This window comes from Thermobia domestica, chromosome 13 (genome assembly GCF_964235325.1).
Source record: "Thermobia domestica chromosome 13, izTheDome1.hap1.1, whole genome shotgun sequence".
Lineage (NCBI taxonomy): Eukaryota > Metazoa > Arthropoda > Insecta > Zygentoma > Lepismatidae > Thermobia > Thermobia domestica.
The window spans coordinates 193058452-193078655 of record NC_137466.1 but is presented as its reverse complement, the minus strand read 5'-3'; the positions used below and the strand labels follow the sequence as shown (position 1 = coordinate 193078655).

The 20204-nt window shown below is 35.6% G+C and overlaps 1 protein-coding gene across 3 annotated transcripts in view; it reads right to left on the bottom strand.

The window, feature by feature from the left end:
* Nucleotides 1-220: 220 nt before the first annotated feature.
* Neurl4 (neuralized E3 ubiquitin protein ligase 4) overlaps nt 221-20204 on the bottom strand; it is an 86994-nt gene continuing 67010 nt past the window's right edge. For all 3 annotated transcript variants that reach the window (XM_081737172.1, XM_081737170.1, XM_081737171.1), the window contains exons 21-26: nt 14644-14802; nt 13143-13322; nt 8346-8547; nt 5550-5804; nt 3141-3267; nt 221-1415 (exon numbers count right to left, since the gene is read on the bottom strand). In XM_081737172.1, coding sequence (XP_081593298.1) covers nt 1205-1415; nt 3141-3267; nt 5550-5804; nt 8346-8547; nt 13143-13322; nt 14644-14802 — 1134 coding nt within the window. In that variant the 3' untranslated portion in view covers nt 221-1204. The remainder of the gene's footprint in view (nt 1416-3140; nt 3268-5549; nt 5805-8345; nt 8548-13142; nt 13323-14643; nt 14803-20204) is intronic.

Genomic DNA, 20204 nt, shown 5'->3' with positions numbered 1-20204 from the left:
CCCAACTGTGGTAGCTCTAATAGCTTTGGAGTTATGGACCTTTAAAGTTCAGTTTTTTTTTTTTTTTTTCGGCAGCCTATAACTTCGAAAGGAAGCATTTGTGCACCCAGATAGGTCTATACTTTTTTTTTTTTTTTGCCTTATCTTGCTGTCAGAAACCACCTCCTAGATGTTTTCGTTGTTGTTTTGGAACACCCTGTACTTAAATGTTTAATAGTGGTTTTATTTAATAAGAAAAAGGCAACATACATGAACATAAATGCGTAATTATATTTACGAGATTTTCTTCAAAAAATACGTATTTTAACTAATACGCTCTGTTATGAAAAAAAATGACATCGCCTTTCTTAAACATGTATAAATATACTTCTTCTCAGACTTGTTAATTATTCTAAAACATACTTACAAATTAATTAACTAATTAATCACAAATAAATAAATAAATAAAATATTGAGCAATCATTCTCTTTAATGTTTGTGAGTTATATATATATATGTATGTTTACATATTTTAGAAACAAAACTCTGTACACACAAGCAAAAGAAAAGTGAAGTGTCCATGCCACGAAAATTATTGTAACTGAATTGGACAGAAATTGCACTACAAAATTGAACTTTTTCTTTTTAAGCTTTCATAAATTAATATACTTGTGTACGTCTGTGCACCGACTTGGTTTCCCATACACAAGAACTTAAACTGCAAATAAACTTTGCACTTATTTCTTGAAACTTACAACTTTTATCCCAGTTTCAGCAAGGTGCAGTGCGCCAAAAATAAATAAATAAAAAGAGCATCCTTACTTTTTTCACATTCAGAGCTGGCTGAATTGTTTTAAGGATGACTCAATATAGCTATTTCAGGAACTCTTTGGCAATATAATACTATTCGATGCAACCCCATTAAAACATCTCAAACCTGATTCAGAGTAAATACCTCTTCATTTGACGAAGTGCAAATAGACCTTGAGTTGACTTCGATAGTTGCATATAAAAATATTATGAAAAGAATGTGAGACAGTAATACTTAATTATATAGGCCAACACATAGGACAAAGTACACAGTACTTTGTGACACTAATGATGTGGTCGAGTAGTTTTCCCTTCTCTCTTGAAATTGGCCTCTTTATGTTGTGGAAAATGCTGCAAGCACGGACAAAAAAAAAAAATCTTTACAAAAATTACATGTAATTGCACGCAAGTTGCATCACAGTCCTTCCAGTCTTATAAGAAGAGCACATAAAATCGTCGCACCTCTCTCTTTCGTCACCCACTCTGTACACTCATGGTCAAAATGAGGGTCCACAGGTCGACTGACGTGCACTGACGGCGGACCAACCTTGTACGAGCCTGGTTGGACCAAAATTTGAAAAGCAACATACGCGTGTAGCTTCTTCTTTGTTTTCGGATCCACATATCTAAAACAGAATGAAGGAGTATTAAAATTTTTATATGTTTAACTTAAAAAGCTAGATAAATGGAAGTTCATCGGGATTGTAATACTGCAAATCATGGATGCGTTAAAATATCAAATAATACTTTCAATAAAGTTGATACTTTCAAGTATCTAGGATCAATATTAACAGACCAAAGCCATATTCACGAAGAAATTAAATGTCGACTAAAAGCAGCAATTCATGTTATTCAGTTCAAAATCTTTGGTCGTCGCGAATCCTGTTGAGGAATTTGAAGCTTGAAATATATGAAACGATATCATGCCTGTTATTCTGTACGGTTACGAAACATAGTCGCTTACACTGAGAAAAGAACGTGGACTGAAAATATTTAAGAACAAAATCCTGAGACGAATATTCGATCCAAGAGGAACAAATGGGGAATGGCGGAAATTTCATAACGAGGAACTACATAATTTATACAGTTTACCGAACATTGTTAGGGTAATCAAATCTAGGAGGCTCAGGTGAGCAGGTCATGTAGCCAGAATAGAAGAAAGCAGGAACGCTTTCAAAGTTTTACTGGAAGTGGAATCGGAAAACGACCATTAGGAAGACCTAGACGCAGATGGGAGAATAGTATTAAGATGGGTTTTGCAGAGATAGGAATACAAAGTAGAAACTGGATCCAGTTGGCTAAGGATAAAAGTCAGCGGAAGGCTTTTGTGAACGCAGCATTGAACCTCCGGGTTCTATAGGTCATAGTTAGTTAGTTGGTATAGTTAATATGTTTAACTCATTTGTTCAAGCAATAGCCAGATCGCATCTTCCAATCGGTATTTCGTTTAGAAAAAGGTTTAATACTAGATGTACCAAGCTACTTGCATAATTTGCTCTCCTTAATCGACTGGGAGTGCGTGAAGAGTTCACGACTTGCTTCGAAATCGCTGTTTCGGGTTCAAATTCCATTTAGATATTTTGAACTTTTTCCTGGTATTTCCTCATTCCCACTGCACAAATATTGCAATGATATCTTAAATATTGGTCTGGGCCAACTTTGGTGCAAAATTTACTCTCATGTTTCATTGTGAGTTGTGTTTAGTACATAAAGACTTCACAGGAAATAAACAAACAGCCGTCGGTAAGACACATCATACACACACTTTGACATGTATTTTCACCATATGTCACTAAAGACTACTTATTTATTTCCTTCTGTGAAAATGCAATCGGAGCTTCCGTATAGTTTTACAATGGAATCTATTTGAAGCACCTTTGAAAAAAATGTTCAGAAATTATTGATAAAACACAGAAGACGACCACCTGGGACAATAACGCATCAAAAATGCAGAATCGTGTTGCTGATAGCTTAGTCGGTACAACGTATGTCCGGCAAGTGCGAGATCGTGCTTCGTCAGTACAGTGACAGTAGTTCTCTGTGTTGTCTCGTACCTATAGGTATTAAGTGTAAATAAAATAATTTGAATATTTATACGTCCACTAATTCGTAATACGTCTTATGTTCTACGGCGCTGTGTTTTAGTTGTATATATGGGTGTACGAGTACACCAATCCAATATTGTTGTTCCTTATACTTTTGTATTTGGCTCTCTTGAGATCCTTCTGCAAAAAGCATTATTTTATTAGAGGGTTTTTGTTCTTATTTGCTCATACACTGTAAATCTGTTAGAAACCTACCCATGACTTTTAGAGATGTGACAACGAAACGCGAAAGCGATATATACTTACTCGTAATTAGAAGCAAAGGCACTGTTGCCAGCGTACTTTATTGTAGGAGAGAAAAGTAGCTGAGAACCATCGCTATCATCTTCCTTTGACTTTTTTCGTACGACGCTCCTTTCTAAACCCAACTCTCCTGAGGAAAGAAAGATCATAAAATTAAAATACTGAGAACAAGCGTATAATACCAGATTAGAATTTAATTACCCCAGTTGAGGCAGGGCGTATTGCTTAACTTACTGTAGCCGTGGGTGCTATAACAGGGGACGGAATCCGAAGATAAGTAAATAAAACCAGATCAGCACGTTATTAACTTTCATTTACCATAATGCAAAGCTATTTATGAAATGATGTAACTATACTCTTGCGATCTTATGTTTATTTTCATTTTACTTCTTGATTAGTCCTTGTTCAAATTTTAAGGACTTCTTTAAAAATCAACAAAAGCTAGTACAGGGTTCCTACTGATTTGGAGAAGTCTATTTCCCTGACTTTGGCAGGAAATTCTCTTTCACATGACAGAGGACGGATAACGTTGACATATAAATAAGGAATAAATAACGGTGAATATTTATATATGAGAACATTTATTCTATAGAGACAAATAATAATCAATTGCTCATACATACATTCCACTTAGCACTCATAAAAATCTGAGCAATGTTCCATACTGCGATCATCAATGGTTGGCTAAGCTGAAATTGGTGTACAATTAATGTTAGAGAAATTATATTTTATAAAATTTCTCTCACTTTCCCTGATTTCCAGTCTTTTCCCCTGACTTCCTTGACCAGTAGGAACCTTGTAAATACTCACTACTACGTTCAAATCCTATGATGACAACTTTATTCGAATTCTCGTGGAATTCTCTATCTAAAGTTAAACTGATTGGTGAAACTGATAAGAAGATAAAGTAAACGAATCTAACGACAAAAGATTAGCCGAGTATCCATGGAAGTATCCAATTCAACGTTATCGCAGAGTGAAATCTGAGACAATCTGATCAATTACTATGCGAACTGGTTTCGAGAAACGATGACGGATATTTTACCGTCAGTTAACAAGAACTCTTTTAACAGTGGCGTAGCCATAAATAATTCTTTAGATCATGATACCCGTACTTTTGGTCATGACTGAGATTTTAGAAGCTGGCAGTTATTCCTCTAATAATTACCTACAACTTACAATGTACTGTTGCTTATGTCTATACATCATTAGAAGAGGTTTAAAATAAATAAATAAATATAAACATTAAATACTTTAGCTAAGAGATAAATGTCTGTAGGTCCCTTTAAAATAAATATAACAAAAGGGAGGAAACAACTGACATTATGTCACATCAACTCCTCCATTTAATGCTAATTCTTGCTATATAGAGAGTAGAACACGCACCATCGTACACTCAATCAAACGCGTTAACCACCACGTCATAAATGTCTGTTCAGTCCGCTCCCTAAATAGCCATTCCTGAGGCAGAAGTTCGGTTACTTAGCTATTCTCTGTCCGGTCATGCATTTTTCATTCTATGTACCCTTTAAAATTGTAATTTCAAACATTCTGACATGCAGCCTGACGAGCAATCTATGGACAATTCTTATAACTAATGCCACATAAAACCTGTATTATCCTACATAATTTCTGATACATATTTTCGATACTCCAAGGAATATATTTGGGGTATTGCATAAATGACTAGTCTGCTTTTTATGCATATCCATGCTTCAATTCCATATAGTAGTCGTAAGAACATAAACAGTTAACGTAGTTCACATAAAGGTACGGGCATGAGACGCGTCCGTCCTTCGCGGTAGCTTCGCATATCGATAAGACTTAAGCAGATATTTCGAAAAATTACACGAAACTATATTACACGAAGAGTCTATTGCAATTCTGAGGCTCCGAAATTAAACTAAATTAACATTCTATTTTGTAATAGGTGCCGTTTGTGGGGTTAAAAATGAAGCAATAGACTTAATTATTAATTCAATGTGCTGATATCTAATGAAAGAGTAATGAGATTAAACAAACGCACCAAAATCTAGTGACAAAGGAGAGAGAATTCAAACAAATGAAAAATTACTCACTTTCACAAATGTAAAGATACATTTGAAATGATCGTTACGTTGCCGGAAATCTAATCCTACTTTGGGAAATAAAAGGTCTTAACATACGCTACAAATGACCCATACAAATATTTTTATATTTGCAACGGTATTTCTGATTACGATTTTGTTTTTAGTTTTCGAAAAGTAAGATGGTGTGGAACGTTCCCCTTTTCCCAGTCACCGATTCAAATATAAACAGTAAGTTGCATATTCTTACTTTCGGGGTAACTATTTTCACTTTGTTTCTCTGTTGTAAAAGCAGAGATATTTTTAACATAAAATTACTTCATCTTATCATTTAATGAGAACTTACCTGGCATTAACAACTCCCCGTGATCAAGTATTCGTCGAATAGCACTGAGTTTTGTACCATAAAATGCAACATGCCATTTGTCAGTACAAATAGAATTTTCCGCTCGTGACGGAAGTCGAATGGAAAATTTACACCAACCAAACGGGAGAGCGTACTCTTTCGGAGGATCTCCTTTATGATAATACGCTTCGTCACCTCGAATTTTGTAGCACGTTTCACAGTAGCACACGTTGTAATCAGAATTGAAGTATCCTTCTGTAAGAAAAGGAAATAAAGCAAACGAATTTAGTGCACTGATCTAAACAATTACTGATATAAGCAGATTAACGTGTAATTAATAAAGAATATAAAGATGTATTCCTAGTAACTGAAATAATCTCTGATATTTCAGATACTTTAGCGAGTATCAATTTCCAAGTATAGGAGTGTGAAGCCCTCCGCATTATATATATATATATATATATATATATATATATATATATATATATATATATAATACATTACTTCGTATATAAATTAAAATTTTCCACCAATTTTGAAGATAAAAGCATGTCAAGACTTTACGCAAAATATGATTTAAGGCTCTGTGGTTCTTGAATATGAATACTCGCTAAAGTATTCGACAGCTACTAGGAGTAATAATAATAATAATAAACTTGGTACACTTTTTACTCGTAGAACTTATTCCATACAATATGTCGAAAAAGTAATGGAATATTTTTCCCTTAAAGATAACCACTAGCTCCATCTAGTGGAACAACATATCATCGGTAAATGGAATATCTGCTCAATAAAACGAAACCACAATCATGAGAACCGATTAACGGAGTGTCAAGTTATAGCAAGAAAAGTGAGTATATCTGGTGTCACCTCGTCACAAACACACGATGGAGCAAAGAGCCAATATTAAATTTTGTTTCAAGCTAAGTAAAACATTTACACAAACATTGGAAATGATTAAATAAGTGTATGGTGATGAGTGCTTATCTCATATACACGTGTGTTCGAGTGGTATACGCGATTCCAGGACGATCGTCAGTCCTTGGAAGACGACCCAAAGCCAAGCAGAGCGAAACACAAAAATCGCAAGGAGTTGGTGGAACAAGTGAGTGAAATGATCGCCTGCGATGCGAATTCGACTGTGAGATGGATGGTGGAGGAATTAAATATTACGAAAGAAACGATTCACGAAATTTTGACAAATTGTGTGTTGCACGACAATACACTATGTCACAGAACCGTCGCAGTTCGTGACGTTTTGGGTAAAAAAACAAATCTCTGTGCTTCCACATCCTACATATTCTCCTGATTTATCGCCGTATGACTATTTCCTATTCCCAAAATTAAAATTGGCCATGAAAGGAACATTTTATGACAATATTACACATGTCCAGTCTGCCGTCACGAGGGTCATTGAGGCGATTCCGAAAAAGGACATTAAAAACCATATGCTAGCATATTATGAACGTGCCCAGCGGTGCATTGATGCGGAAAGGATGTATTTTGAATAAAAGGAACTATAGGAACTATAAGATACCTGATTTGTTTTGTTTAATTTTAAAAGTTCCGTTATTTTTCCGACATACTGTGAATGTGCTCTGGAAATCCTAATTACACTGTTAGATTTCTAGTGTAATTTCGGAAACCAATTCTGTTGCTCTCCACAGCTAGACATTAATGAAGAGCTTCGGCTTCATATTTTTGTAAAATTTTATTTAACTTAATCCTTTTATTCACAGAAACCAAAGTGAACAAGTCGAAGACATTGTGACTAATGTATGTTGTAAAATGAAATTATTTTAATATCTACTTTTCTTTTGCAGTGAGGTTAAATGTACAGTCAGCGACAAAAATTCTTTCCATTTGGTAAAATTTTAAGAATAATTGTGGTTTGATTGGAACGTACAATGATGGTATAACTGGAACGTACAGAAAATTAGACTCTTTTTAATTTACTGAAAACTGTACTCAAATTGATCTTCCATTCTGAAGTTATTTACGAAATTAATTTCATCAAACGGAAAGGACTTTTGTTTTTGACTGTACCTATATTAGACTACAATTATGAAAACACTAAAATCAGCTTGATGCTTTTCGCCTATAGGTCAACTGAAGTAAAGTGAAAAATTTTAAATTGTATGTAACGTGTGTAAATATTAACATTTTAGACAGTTTTTATATTTAAGCTAAGTTATGACTTAGTATGTATAGTGATTCCAATTTATACTTATATCCATCCCTATACTACATGATAGTTTGTTATAATAATAATAATAATAATAATAATAATAATAATAATAATAATAATAATAATAATATAATAAGAAGAAGGAGGAGGAGGAGGAGGAGGAGAGAGAAGAAGAAATACAATTTACTTGGTAACATTTCGTAATTCATGAACTTGCTACCAAACGCATGTACATCAGTAAGGTTTCCTAACATCCTAACTTTGAAAATACAAGTAAAATGAACACTCAAGTCGAAGAAAATCTGAAACTATACAATAACGAGAAAACAAATATGCAATAAATATTAACCCAGACAGAACATCAATAAATTACCAGTAATATGTTTACGAAATCACTATAACGATTATTTCACCACGAAAATACTACAGTACTGCACATTAAGATGTTTCCTACAAACTTGAGAGAACCAACTGATTAAACTTGATAAATAGGAACAGAGATTCGAGATATTTTCGTACTCTTTTAAAAGCGATCAATTAGATTAGTGAAGGGCATGCTTAAGGTTAGATCGCAATAACTATATCAGTTTTGGAGATAAGCAACTTACCAGGTAAACCTAACATAGCTTTAAATCTTATACATGCATTTTGATATTCACAGTTTTTGACTAGAGGAGCAACAGGACTTGGAATGGCATCCGAAGGTAATCGGCCGTTCATTTTCTCTTTTTCGTCACTTTCTAAATCAGCCTTCTCTCTTGGAAATTCTGGTTCTACTTGAAGCAATTCTTCAGCACCAACGATCGTCACCTGTTAAAAAAAAAAAAAAAAAAAAAAAAAGTTACTATAATATTCACAATAATATTAGATCTTACACGAGAATTATGGCAAAATATTGCCATTTTGCTTCGTAACCACACAACCTATTAACAGCAAGAACTACATACTAAATATATAAAGTCTATTTGTAGAGGTACAAACAATTTTACAATAAAATTTATATAAGTGACATGAAATATAACGAATTAGTACACCTACAATGCCGTTAAGACGTCATAGAAAGAATACCTACAAATATTGAATTTCCTTCTACATACGAGATGCGTACATAAAAGGAAATACTACTTTCGCTGTCCTCCACTTGTTTCTATCTTGTCATATCCGCTGTCACAGTACACTGTACCATATCGTTTTTAAACACAATCTCCCCACTTCTTCCTTCGCCGGCCTCGGGCTCGTTTCTCATTTAGTTCTGTAACATCCACTTGGTGAGCTACGTATTCCGAAGGTAGTCCTCTTACATGCCAAAATCATCTCTGTCTACTTTCTTCTAGCTTTTCTACTACTGGTCTCACTTTTACTCTTCTCCAGATCACTTCATTCTTAATTCTGTTTTTCCGCGTCACTCCACATATCCACCGCAACATCTTCATCTCTGCAACATGCAACTTCTGTTCCTCTCTCTTCTTTCAAGTCCCAACATTGCGCTCCGTATAATATGGCAGGTCTCACTACTGTTCTGCATACTTTTTCTTTAAAACGTATTGGCACCTCATGGTCACACAATACTCCTGCTGCTTTTCTTCATCTTGTCCAACTGCTGCTGATTTTATTGTTTACATCTTCTATTCCTGCACTTTCCTGCAGTATTAATCTCAAGCACTTGAATTTTTTCATCGTTACCACCTCTTCCTTGTCAAGTCGTATCCTTGTATTTTCGATTTCATTTTTTCTGAAAGGACCATGTAAATATTCTGCCTTGATTTTACGAATGCTATGCCTTTTACTCTCTAATGCTACTCTCCAGGTATCTAATTTGTTTTGCAGTGTGTCTTGGTCTCACTCACCAGCATGACTAACTCTTGGATATTCTTTGTAAGCTCGTCCGTCACAACTGAAAAAGGTATGGGTTAAGACTAGATCCCTGATGAAGTCTCACTTCAATTGTATAAACTCTTCTGTTATTCGACATGGGCTTTTCCAATTGTGTCTTACACCCATCACACATATCTTGAAGTATACAGATGTATGTGTTAAAAAAAATATATATATATATCTTGTGCCACTGTACGGTACGCTTTCTCTAGGTCGATGAAAACCATATAAAGGTTCTGGTATTTTCTGTACATTTCCATTGGCATTCTAAGTACGACCGTCCTGGCATGAAGCCAAATTGTTCTATGTTATTTTGGTCTCGTCCCTCAATCTTGATTCTATAATTCTCTCCTAGAGCTTCACTGCATGGCTTGTAAGTTTTATTCCTCTGTAGTCACCACATTCTTACACATCTCTTTTGTTTTTAAAAACTAGCACAACGTAGTTGCTTTTCCATTCTTTTGGCTTCAATATCCTATTAAATGTCCACTAAGCCACTGCATTCCTTCCTTACCTAAACTTTTCTATGCTTTGATACGGCTGTTATCCGGTCTTGGGGCTTTACCACTTATCTTTTTCATGACATTTTCTACCTCTACCATGGTCACAGATCGAACCAGTCGCTGATTTGTGGATACACTTTCGCAAGTTTTCCTCGAGTTTTCTCCATTGAAAAGTTTCTGGAAATACTCCCTTTCACCTCTTCTTTATCTTCTCTTCTCTTCCCTTCTTAGAACATTGTTATTTTCATTCTTGATGCACTGCACATGCAAAATATTTTTCTTTTACCTTTTTCCTACCTTTGAGAGCTTCTAATCATCTTTTCTCCCGCTTTTGTTTCCAGGTTGTTGCACAACTCACCATAACCTTGGCCTTTGGCTACTCTAACTACCTTCTTGGCGTTCTTCGCTTCCTTGTAATTCTTCAGGTCTTGTTGTATATATATATACACAATATCTTACTGTACACGCCGTCTATCCTCTGCTTAATCATACCTTCTGCTTCAAAGCGTATAGTACTTTCTACTTTTGTTTCGTTTATATTTATTTATTTAATTGGGCCATGAGTCCAATGATAACTCGGCATCGGGATGTGGCGTCCCCATCGCCCAGTTCGGAACTGCAGTCAGCCACTGATCCTCTAGATTGGGGTTGTGCCAGGCCGATCGCCCGGCATTTTAAATATGTGATCGAGCACAGTAGAAAGATAAGCCTCAGATGTGGACTGCTTTCTTTGGATGCCAACCTTGCCATAGTCTGTTTATGATAAATGCATTTGTGGTTTTAAGACCCATGGACCCGGAGCCATTAAATAGAGGAGTGAAGCGCATGCGCACCCAACAGGAATGGTGTCGTGAATGACTGGTGGGAGTCTTGAGAAGTGGTGATTAAAGTACTTAAAAATAGTGTCATCAAGAAAATAGCATGACATGCTTTTAGACTATAAAACAGTAAGGTATTCTTTATATTTCAACTAGCAGCGTTCACCCCGCTTCGCTGCGGTCACCCCGGAACGCAATAAACTTTGTTACTTAGATAATTTTTACTTTTTCGCTTTCAAGTGATATGATAAAAACCATAGAAGATTGCACTAATGTTAACATTATATCGCCTGTCATTTATGTTAACCCGCCCCGCTTCGCTGCGGTCACCCCAACCCGCCCCGCTTCGCTGCGGTCATCCCGGAACGCAATAAACTTTGTTACTTAGATAATTTTTACTTTTTCGCTTTCAAGTGATTTATAGCGCCTGTCATTTATGTTAACCCGCCGAGTCACAGGGTCATGCGGGTTGCATATAAGTACGTTTATTTTTATACCTATGATGAACTAATAACAAAGGATTTGTACGTATGGACACCTGAATGGTCAATTATCTCAAGACACTGGTAATTGAAAATTAAAGTGATATGATAAAAAACATCTAGGGTCCACATCCTAACAACCCCCCAAAAATGAAAGAAATCGGTTCAGCCGTATTAGCGTGATGAGCGGACAAAGGATTTTTTGTACGTATTGACACCTGATTGGTCAATTATCTCAAGACACTGCTAATTGAAAATTAAAGTGATATGATAAAAACCATCTAGGGTCCAAATCCTAACAACCCCCCAAAAATGAAAGAAATCGGTTCAGCCGTATTAGCGTGATGAGCGGACAAAGGATTTTGTGCGTTCTCTTTTATATATATAGAAGATTGAATTAATACATGCGTTTTACATTGTTCATTAAAAATACCTTCCATATCTTTTATGACAGTCATAGATGATCACAAAACAGCGCATACCCTCTGAAAAGTTTAGAACTACAGCACTATATGACAGGGAAGTTATACGATGGAGACAAACGACGTAATTTACATTTGTCGAGATAACGCTAGTTGTTTGGCTTGTGAGCTCCTCCGTGGCTTAGGGGTTAGCATACGCGCCTTTGGTGTAGAAGACCCCGGGTTCGATTCCCGGCGGGAGCTCATATGGTTCGGATTCCACGTTAATCAGTAGGTCCACGTCTCATATAGCCTCGCTGCTGAAAGAGACGTTAAACTCAAAATCAACTCAACTCAATTTTTTTTGCTTGTTTGGACAATTTAACAAGTAGATAGAAAAAACAAAACTAAAAAATCCACATGTGTAAAATAAATATAAAGATCTTGATAAAATTAAAAATATTGATTTTTCATTTTTACATTTTAAGTCTACAATACACCGTATTTCCAAAAGAATGACCTGATTTTGGACGGTAATAATTACGGAGCGTGAGACGTGCCGGCAAGGAAATGAGTGTTGTTTGAATGGGCGTGGCCTAGTTTCAGAAAATCGCCGTTAGATGTCAGTCAATGCGTCTTAATTTGTAGTCAGTCAGAAGTAAGATGGCGTCCGCTCAACGGAAGGAGTTTTGTGTGCCGCAGGTTGCGAATACTGAGTCAGTGATTTCGGTCCGCGTGCTTTTCGTCGGCGTTTTGGCATTAATCCCCCTGCATCCAAAAGCATTCGTTGTTGGTATAGTCAATTTGAAGAGACAGGATGATTGTGCCAAGGTAAGAGTTCAGGTCGGCCTCGCACTTCCGATGAAATGGTGGGAACAATTCGGCAAACGTAGTTCGGCAGATCTTGTTCGTGCTGCTGCAGGTGGACACAGAGAGCATTTGCCATAGCATAGCTAAAACTAGAAGATTTTGTAAGTATTTTGCAATTTATCTCATTTTTGTAGTGCGTTTTTATCAAAACATATGGACTTTTAAAATCAGGTCACTCTTTTTGAAACACACTTTACTTTAAATTTCCGAAGTAAAACAATTTAAATTATTCGCAGTAGGATAGGATAATCCCTGTTGCCGATGGCGACCTAGACTATTTCCAATAATAATAATAATAATAATAATAATAATAATAATACTGGTAGTGTTAGTAATAGATTCTTTTCTTTTTTATATTTTTTTTACATGGGTCATAATACCTAGATCATACATCTTAAATTTTCATACATTTTCATTTGTTATAAAGAGAGAATGTCTTATTTACGAATAACTTACCTCTTCACACTGCCCGTACAGATCTACAACAGTATAGCACCGCGAAGGGATTTCTTTGGCTGCGATTCCCTGATCTACTCCGTTAACATACAGATGCAATTGACTATCATTGTCTACAAGAATGCCCACTAAATGTCTCGCCTGCAAACTATCCAGGTTTGGACCATAGCGACCTTTAATCTGTAAGCGAAGCAGAAAAATGTGGTTAGTTGATAAAAGTAACCCTGTAAAAGTATTTTCTTGAACTGACAAAATATGAGATAGGAACGTAATAATATTCACTGCTTGCCTCAAAATTAGAAATAGATTTCGTTAATTAAATACAAGAAAATAATTATTTTTGAAAACAGTTATACTCATCATTCAATTTCTTCAGGGACTTAACATACAACTACATAAAGGGTTATTTAAAAAGTGCGCTGGTTTTGTTATATCAAATTGTGAACTTTATTTTCTTGAAAACACACTAACAAAATTCATAAACATGTTCATCACACATTCCGATTTTAGGTATGGTGAATGACGTTGGGCATATGACTTCCTCTACTGCGCTGGTATGCAATAACTCTGTTCGTGAAATTCGCTACGACTGCCTGACTAATAGCCACAATGTCACGAACCACCGCAATGTTTTGCTCAGAACGACCACTACAACGATGCCCAGGACTTTTAATGTTCAATGTTGATTCATTCGGTGCCTCATTTCGCCCTAGAATCGTGCGAAGTCGCCTGACAATTGCTGCATAACTTTCTCCGTTCTGATAAAACATTTTCACAATTAGCACACGTTGCGCTATAATAAACTGCTTCATGGCTAGATACAGGCTAAAGAAATCCGAGAAATTCAGACTAAGGCGACAATCGGAATGTTTGTGGGTAAAGCAACAATACAAAACAATGTCGGCAACCGAGAACCAAAACTGGCGCGCTTTTTAAATAACCCTATAGATCAAATGATAGTTTCTTGCTTTACTAAAGAAAATAATTAAGATCTTTACAATGAAAAAAGTTTTGCTGGTATTATGCAAAGGAATTAACAGAAAAGAAAAAGTTATCAGGCACCTGATAGTTAGCTACCTGAAGTTGAAATCTGAAAATTTTGCACGCTGTTTGTACGAATCATTTATCAACTAAATCTGTCACACGAACAACGATGTAATCTACACAAAATAATAATAATAATAATAATAATAATAATAATAATATTTCAATCAAATACCATAATTGTCTGCCATAATACTTGCCGTTTACAACGTCGACTTCGAACGGCATTACACATCCGTCTTATTCATGCTTCCTAATTGTTATGTACTTACATTACAATGTTTTCCACGTGAATAATAATAAGTTTAAAATTAACACTATTAAATTAATACTGGAAACTTCACAAAATTCTGCCCACATAGTTTCGGTAATTATTTTGAATATTGCTAACTGAACACATCAAACACAATTAAATCTGTACTTGGCTACATTACAGAAGCTGATTCCGATGACTTACCTTCACTCCGTTTTGAAAAACACAATCACTGCAGATGATCCAAGAATTCTTCTTAAACCCTAGTGCAGTAAGAGGAAAATGCATTTTGTCTGGTGATTGACACGTGACACCACACAGTAATGACGATGTCCATCGAGAATTTAACTTATCTATTCGTACCTGCAAAATTATACCCAGTATTATATTTCTATTGCATTAGAAATAGCTACACTCATAAATAACATTAGAAGAATAACAATGCTCTCATCCTAAAGATGAGAAAGTAAGAATTAGTTTCCGAAACGTGCACAGTGTAGTACTATGGTGATGAGATGTATATTCGATATCGAGCTTGTTCTGACATGTTGAAACACACGCTAGACGGGTCACAGATTAATTTGACACAGTTGTCACGGAGTAACAGAGGACGTAGCACACGTGAGAGTTGTGCTGTTGCCAGATAATAAGTGATATAAATCTGGAGCAGAATCAAGTATTTCACAAATCCCTGGGCTACAAATTCACTCTGAAACTTAACTAACCGGGATCAATGGCGTGACAGTGTGTGTGGAGGGGGGGGGGAGGGCTGCACTGTAAGAGTTAATCTTGCACAGTTTGTGCAACCGCCAACTGCTGCTGCTGTTGTTGATTTGGAGTTTAACGTTCCTTTCAGCAGTGAGGCTGTATGAGACGGAACCCACTGATTAACGTGGAATCCGAATCACATGAACTCCCGCCGGGAATCGAACCCGAGTCTCCCTCGTCAAAGATGCGTACGCTAACCGCTTAGCCACGAAGGAGCTCAAACCTCCAACTGCATCGGATTTCTCGTGGTTCGGATTTCTTTGGTGTTGCGTAAAGTAGCAAAATAAAAACTAAAACTCATTAACCTTCTTGCTTAGTATATGACTTTTAGTTGTTTCCGAAATTAAAAATTGTCTTTAGGACACAGATTTTATGTCATTCCGGTAAACATACTGCAAGCGTTCGGATAACGAAGTTCTGAAAATGTTTCCTTTAATTGTGTAGCAAAGTGCGTTGATTCACAAACGGACTGCTTCGAGAGTGACAGTACCAGCTATTGTATGGATTAGTAAATATTTTTTTCACAGCCAATTCTAGGAATTAAACTGTCACCTTCCTCATATTGATTATCAAACTGTCACCTCTTCCATATTGATTATAATGGAACTGTATAATCAATATATAATATTATAGCTAGATAATATATCACAATATTATAATTACCAGCTAATACTACAAAGTTAATATTAGGTAATACAAGAATTGTTCAAAATAATGTAAACATCGATATTAACAATGGGTAATTTATATTCTGATAAATAGAGCAAGCAAACCATATTTTCTCACACACTTTTAATTTCACTGTCGAATTGACGTTTACTAAAAATGTTTATTAAAAATTATTCCTCAAAGAATATGGCCGATCATCTAAGTACTCAATAATCCACCCTGATTCAGACAATTCTTAAACAGATACTGGATTACAGTACTGTATATAAAAACTGGCAAGGCTTACAGTGTCTCTAATACGGTAAGTCTACTTAATATACTGAATTCCTTCTTCCCTTTATTGAGAATTAACATGTATTATTAAAATCTTTGCTCTGAAAGGTTTATACTCTTAACCTTTTAACAATTATACCTAGGTATACGTGTTTCGACACCTGAACACACTCTTCTCTCTAAGCTTCAAGTTGCCATTTCCAATTGTTTTACAGTAAATTGCCATTATGAATCAATCAACGAAATCATAGTTACTTCATAATAGCTCTTTTCATAAAATACTAGTTACTCCTTTTCTAACACCTATTGTCTCATAACACTATTCTATCCAACAACACCAACTTGCTTTTATTTTTCTACCCCGAAGATGTAAGCATTACAACACTCTAGTCTTTCTCTTCTATAAACACGCTCAATTTTATCGATCATAACTAGATCTAAGGACATCGTAATGTGCCATAGAAACACTATCTAGTTACTGCGTCATTCACAATACAATGGGAGGGAAAAACAACTTCCATTAAAATATCAGTCTACTATCAAGTGTGCTTTCACACGATTGGGTAGAGCTCATGACCTTACGCTTTCGACCCCTCATGATCCACCCACCTTAAATCTTTACTACTAACAATAAATTAAAGAAAGAAAGAAAAGGAAAAATAATCCACCAAAATCAGCAGGTAATTCAGAAATTTCTGTTTTAGTTAGCTAAGTATGTATTAATAATGCATAATTAATATCAATTTCATTTGACGTTTTTACAAGTCTAGTTGATGTGAATTCTTCATTTTCAAACCTCCTATGGCTAGTCTTGCTTCAGGATTAAAAGTATAGGTTAGGACAAGTTATTTTAGATGAGTAAGCTACACAGTAGAAAGTAGTTCACACTGTGCAGATGCTGACTGAATTCCGCCACATTAGCTCTACAGTTTCTTGTATAACATTCTTCTTCAAAATTGTCAAGGAGCCGTGGCGGCACAATGGTAGAGCGCTCACCTCAGATGCGTGGATCCCTGGTTCGATCCTAGCTCTCGCCGAGTGACCTTTGTGGTGAAAATCACTTTATGCATGAGTCTTCTTGGAGGTCTTCTATTTTCGCCCACTTCTTCCATTCTACCATTTCGTTCATTATAATCGCAGTCTCCCTCAGCACCGGAGCATAATCGTGTGACGTAAAAAAGAAAGAAAAGTTGATTCCTCATACCTAAGTTTGGTTTCCGTCCGCTTTTTTTTTTTTTTTTTTTTCTATTTCTGATAATGTCTTGCCACGAGTTCTAGAAGTTGCTCTCAATACACCTAACATATACTGTCAGTTTTGAATATACTTGCTTCACCTAACCGCGCATCCATAGTTTACCCTCTGAAAATTAGACAGGTATCTAATTTTGCACAATCAACGTCTAGCTATTGTACACATGAATCCGTACTATACTACCATGCATACTATTTATTCACTACCATCCAATAGTATGACGCTAACGTTCTTAATCTTTGGTGCGTTCTGGCCGGTTCGATTCCCGATGGAGACTCTCAATTGAAAACGTGTAACAGCTAGAGATGCAAGGGCTCGGAAAAAAACCGGCTTTTTTGGAAAAAAAACTCGGTTTTTTCTGCTTTGCTTTTTTGCTTGGGAAATTTTGGGCTTTTTTCAAAATTCTGCTTTAAATCGATAAAGCAGACTTTGTTTCGCTTCTCTATAACACAGAAAGTCATTTAATTAGTGGTTGATGCCGATAAGAATATAAAACCTCGAAAGTAAACCATGAATTTCGAAAAGATATTTTAAACAATTTTACTTCAACATTTTTACATTATGAATTCCAAAGGATTAACCAATGTATATAATAAACACATTTTAACCTCCTATATACAAAAGTAAGCAGAGTTGGCAAGAACCATCGTGGTTTCTGAAAATGCCAAAAACCCGTTTTGGGGGGGCAGTTTAAACCAGGCTTTTTTGGGGTTTAAACCAGGTTTTTTGATTTAGATATTTTGCTTTATGTATTTGTATTACATATTCACAGAAATAAGTTTGTTTCGCCTTGGTGTTATTATTCAACAACGGGGTTATGCTGGAAGAGGTCCCATAAGCTTTAAGAAGTCCGGTCAGTAAATTTCTTAAATTGAGAAACTCCCGCCCTAGCCATCGGGAAAATCCCGTCATTCTTTTAAATGTAAAACAATAACGGGAAAATCCTGTAAAATTTAATTTGCATGTAAAATTTAAAGGTCAACGTATTATAATCAGTACGCTAAAACTGAGTGACACACAATCATAGTCAACGTCTTGCGAATAAAATTAGAAAAATAAACACACTGCTGAACAAGACTGCACTTATTTAATATAAAAACACATTTACACGTGACGTTTCGATCTTCTATCCAAGATCCTCATCAGACGTGAGTGTACGTCTGATGAGGATTTTGGATAGAAGATCGAAACGTCACGTGTAAATGTGTTTTTATATTAAATAAGTGCAGTCTTGTTCAGCAGTGTGTTTATTTTTCTAAAACTGAGGTATTAAATTACAAATTTAGTATGTAGGTATCATTGAAAGTCCAATCCAAGCTAATGTTGGAAGCTAAGTAGGCAATCGATAAATTTTACCAATTTTAATCAATATATTTAAGCAACCTTCGCTTCTTTATAAAACAACAGGCATGCAGAAATATATAATTTGGTTTCGTTTTGTATGTTTAGGCTTAACATCCTTACGTAATACCGAGGTTATCAAGGAGAAGACTTTCGCTTAAAGTGACATCCGAAAGAGTACTTGGTTTACACATGAAAGAAGGGTTGTGGTTCGACCGACAATTGAACATGGGACACCTTGATTAAAAGGTGAAAAGGAAATAAGACTAATGCAGATGGTTTGACATGTGAAACGTCACTATGAAGTTCACACGATTCGCATTTTTGTTCTTTTAATTTTTTTAGATTAAACCAGTTATTTAAAAAAAAAAAAGCTGGTGTAAACGAGCCAACCCTAAGAGTAAAAACTTCTTTCAAAAAATACACAAATAACTAGCAAAATTGTATGTAGTATTTTTACTTCAAAATATTCCATACCCTCTTTTTGAAACAAAATAAAATTAAAATAAAACATAAGAGAAATACTTAGATTTGTATGATACAATTAAAGGCTGCACATGGTTCTGTATATTCTTGCAATTCTACAGTCAAGTTTTTTATAACCACCATCAAGGGCGCCCATCAGGGGGGTTAAGGGGGCGCTTGCCCCCCCTAGAGGAAAATGTACTTCAGAATATTGAAAATCCAATAGGATTTTTACATTAGTTACAGCAAAATTTGAAACTATTTTTGAAACGTCGCTTATACTTCCCCTCCTTGGAAACCACAACATGGGCGCCCTTGACCACCATCACGGTTTACCCAGTCCTCAAGTTTTCTGAATTTTTAACAAGAGGGATTCAACATATCATTACGGAAAAAAAAAAGACTACGGAATATATTTAAGTTAAGCTAAATACAACTGCACAACAAACGTGACTGAGTGGTTGGCTTTTGCGCTTCTATTCGGGAAGTCCGGGATTCAACCCAGCATTCGACCATTCTGACAAAGCCTTCCTTCATTCCATCTGAGAATGTAGAAATAGTGCGTGTACTGGCCGACTAGGAGTGTAGGAGTTGGCCGACTTCCTTTCTTATTGTTTTTAAATCGTTATTATTACTAATTACCAGCAGTGACGGTTTTGCGAAGGTTAGAGGATCGGTCTTTCGGACTGAAGCCTGTTCTCCAAAGTTGTGGAATGTCTAAAACGAACGAAATATCTATTAGTTATGTCTTTACTCATAAACTTTAAGCTCCCGTCAAATAAAAATTACGAATGTTTAGAAAAACTAAACATTAGTAGTAAGAAAACCCCTCCCAAAACACTTTTTTAAATTCGCCACTGATTCTCAGTATAAAATGATCTTCAAGGTTGTATCCGGAAGATTATTGCTAAACATATAAACGAAACGAAATATTAGTTATGCATGTACTCATAAACTTCAAGCACCTCCCAAATAAAATTAGAACTTTTTAGAAAAC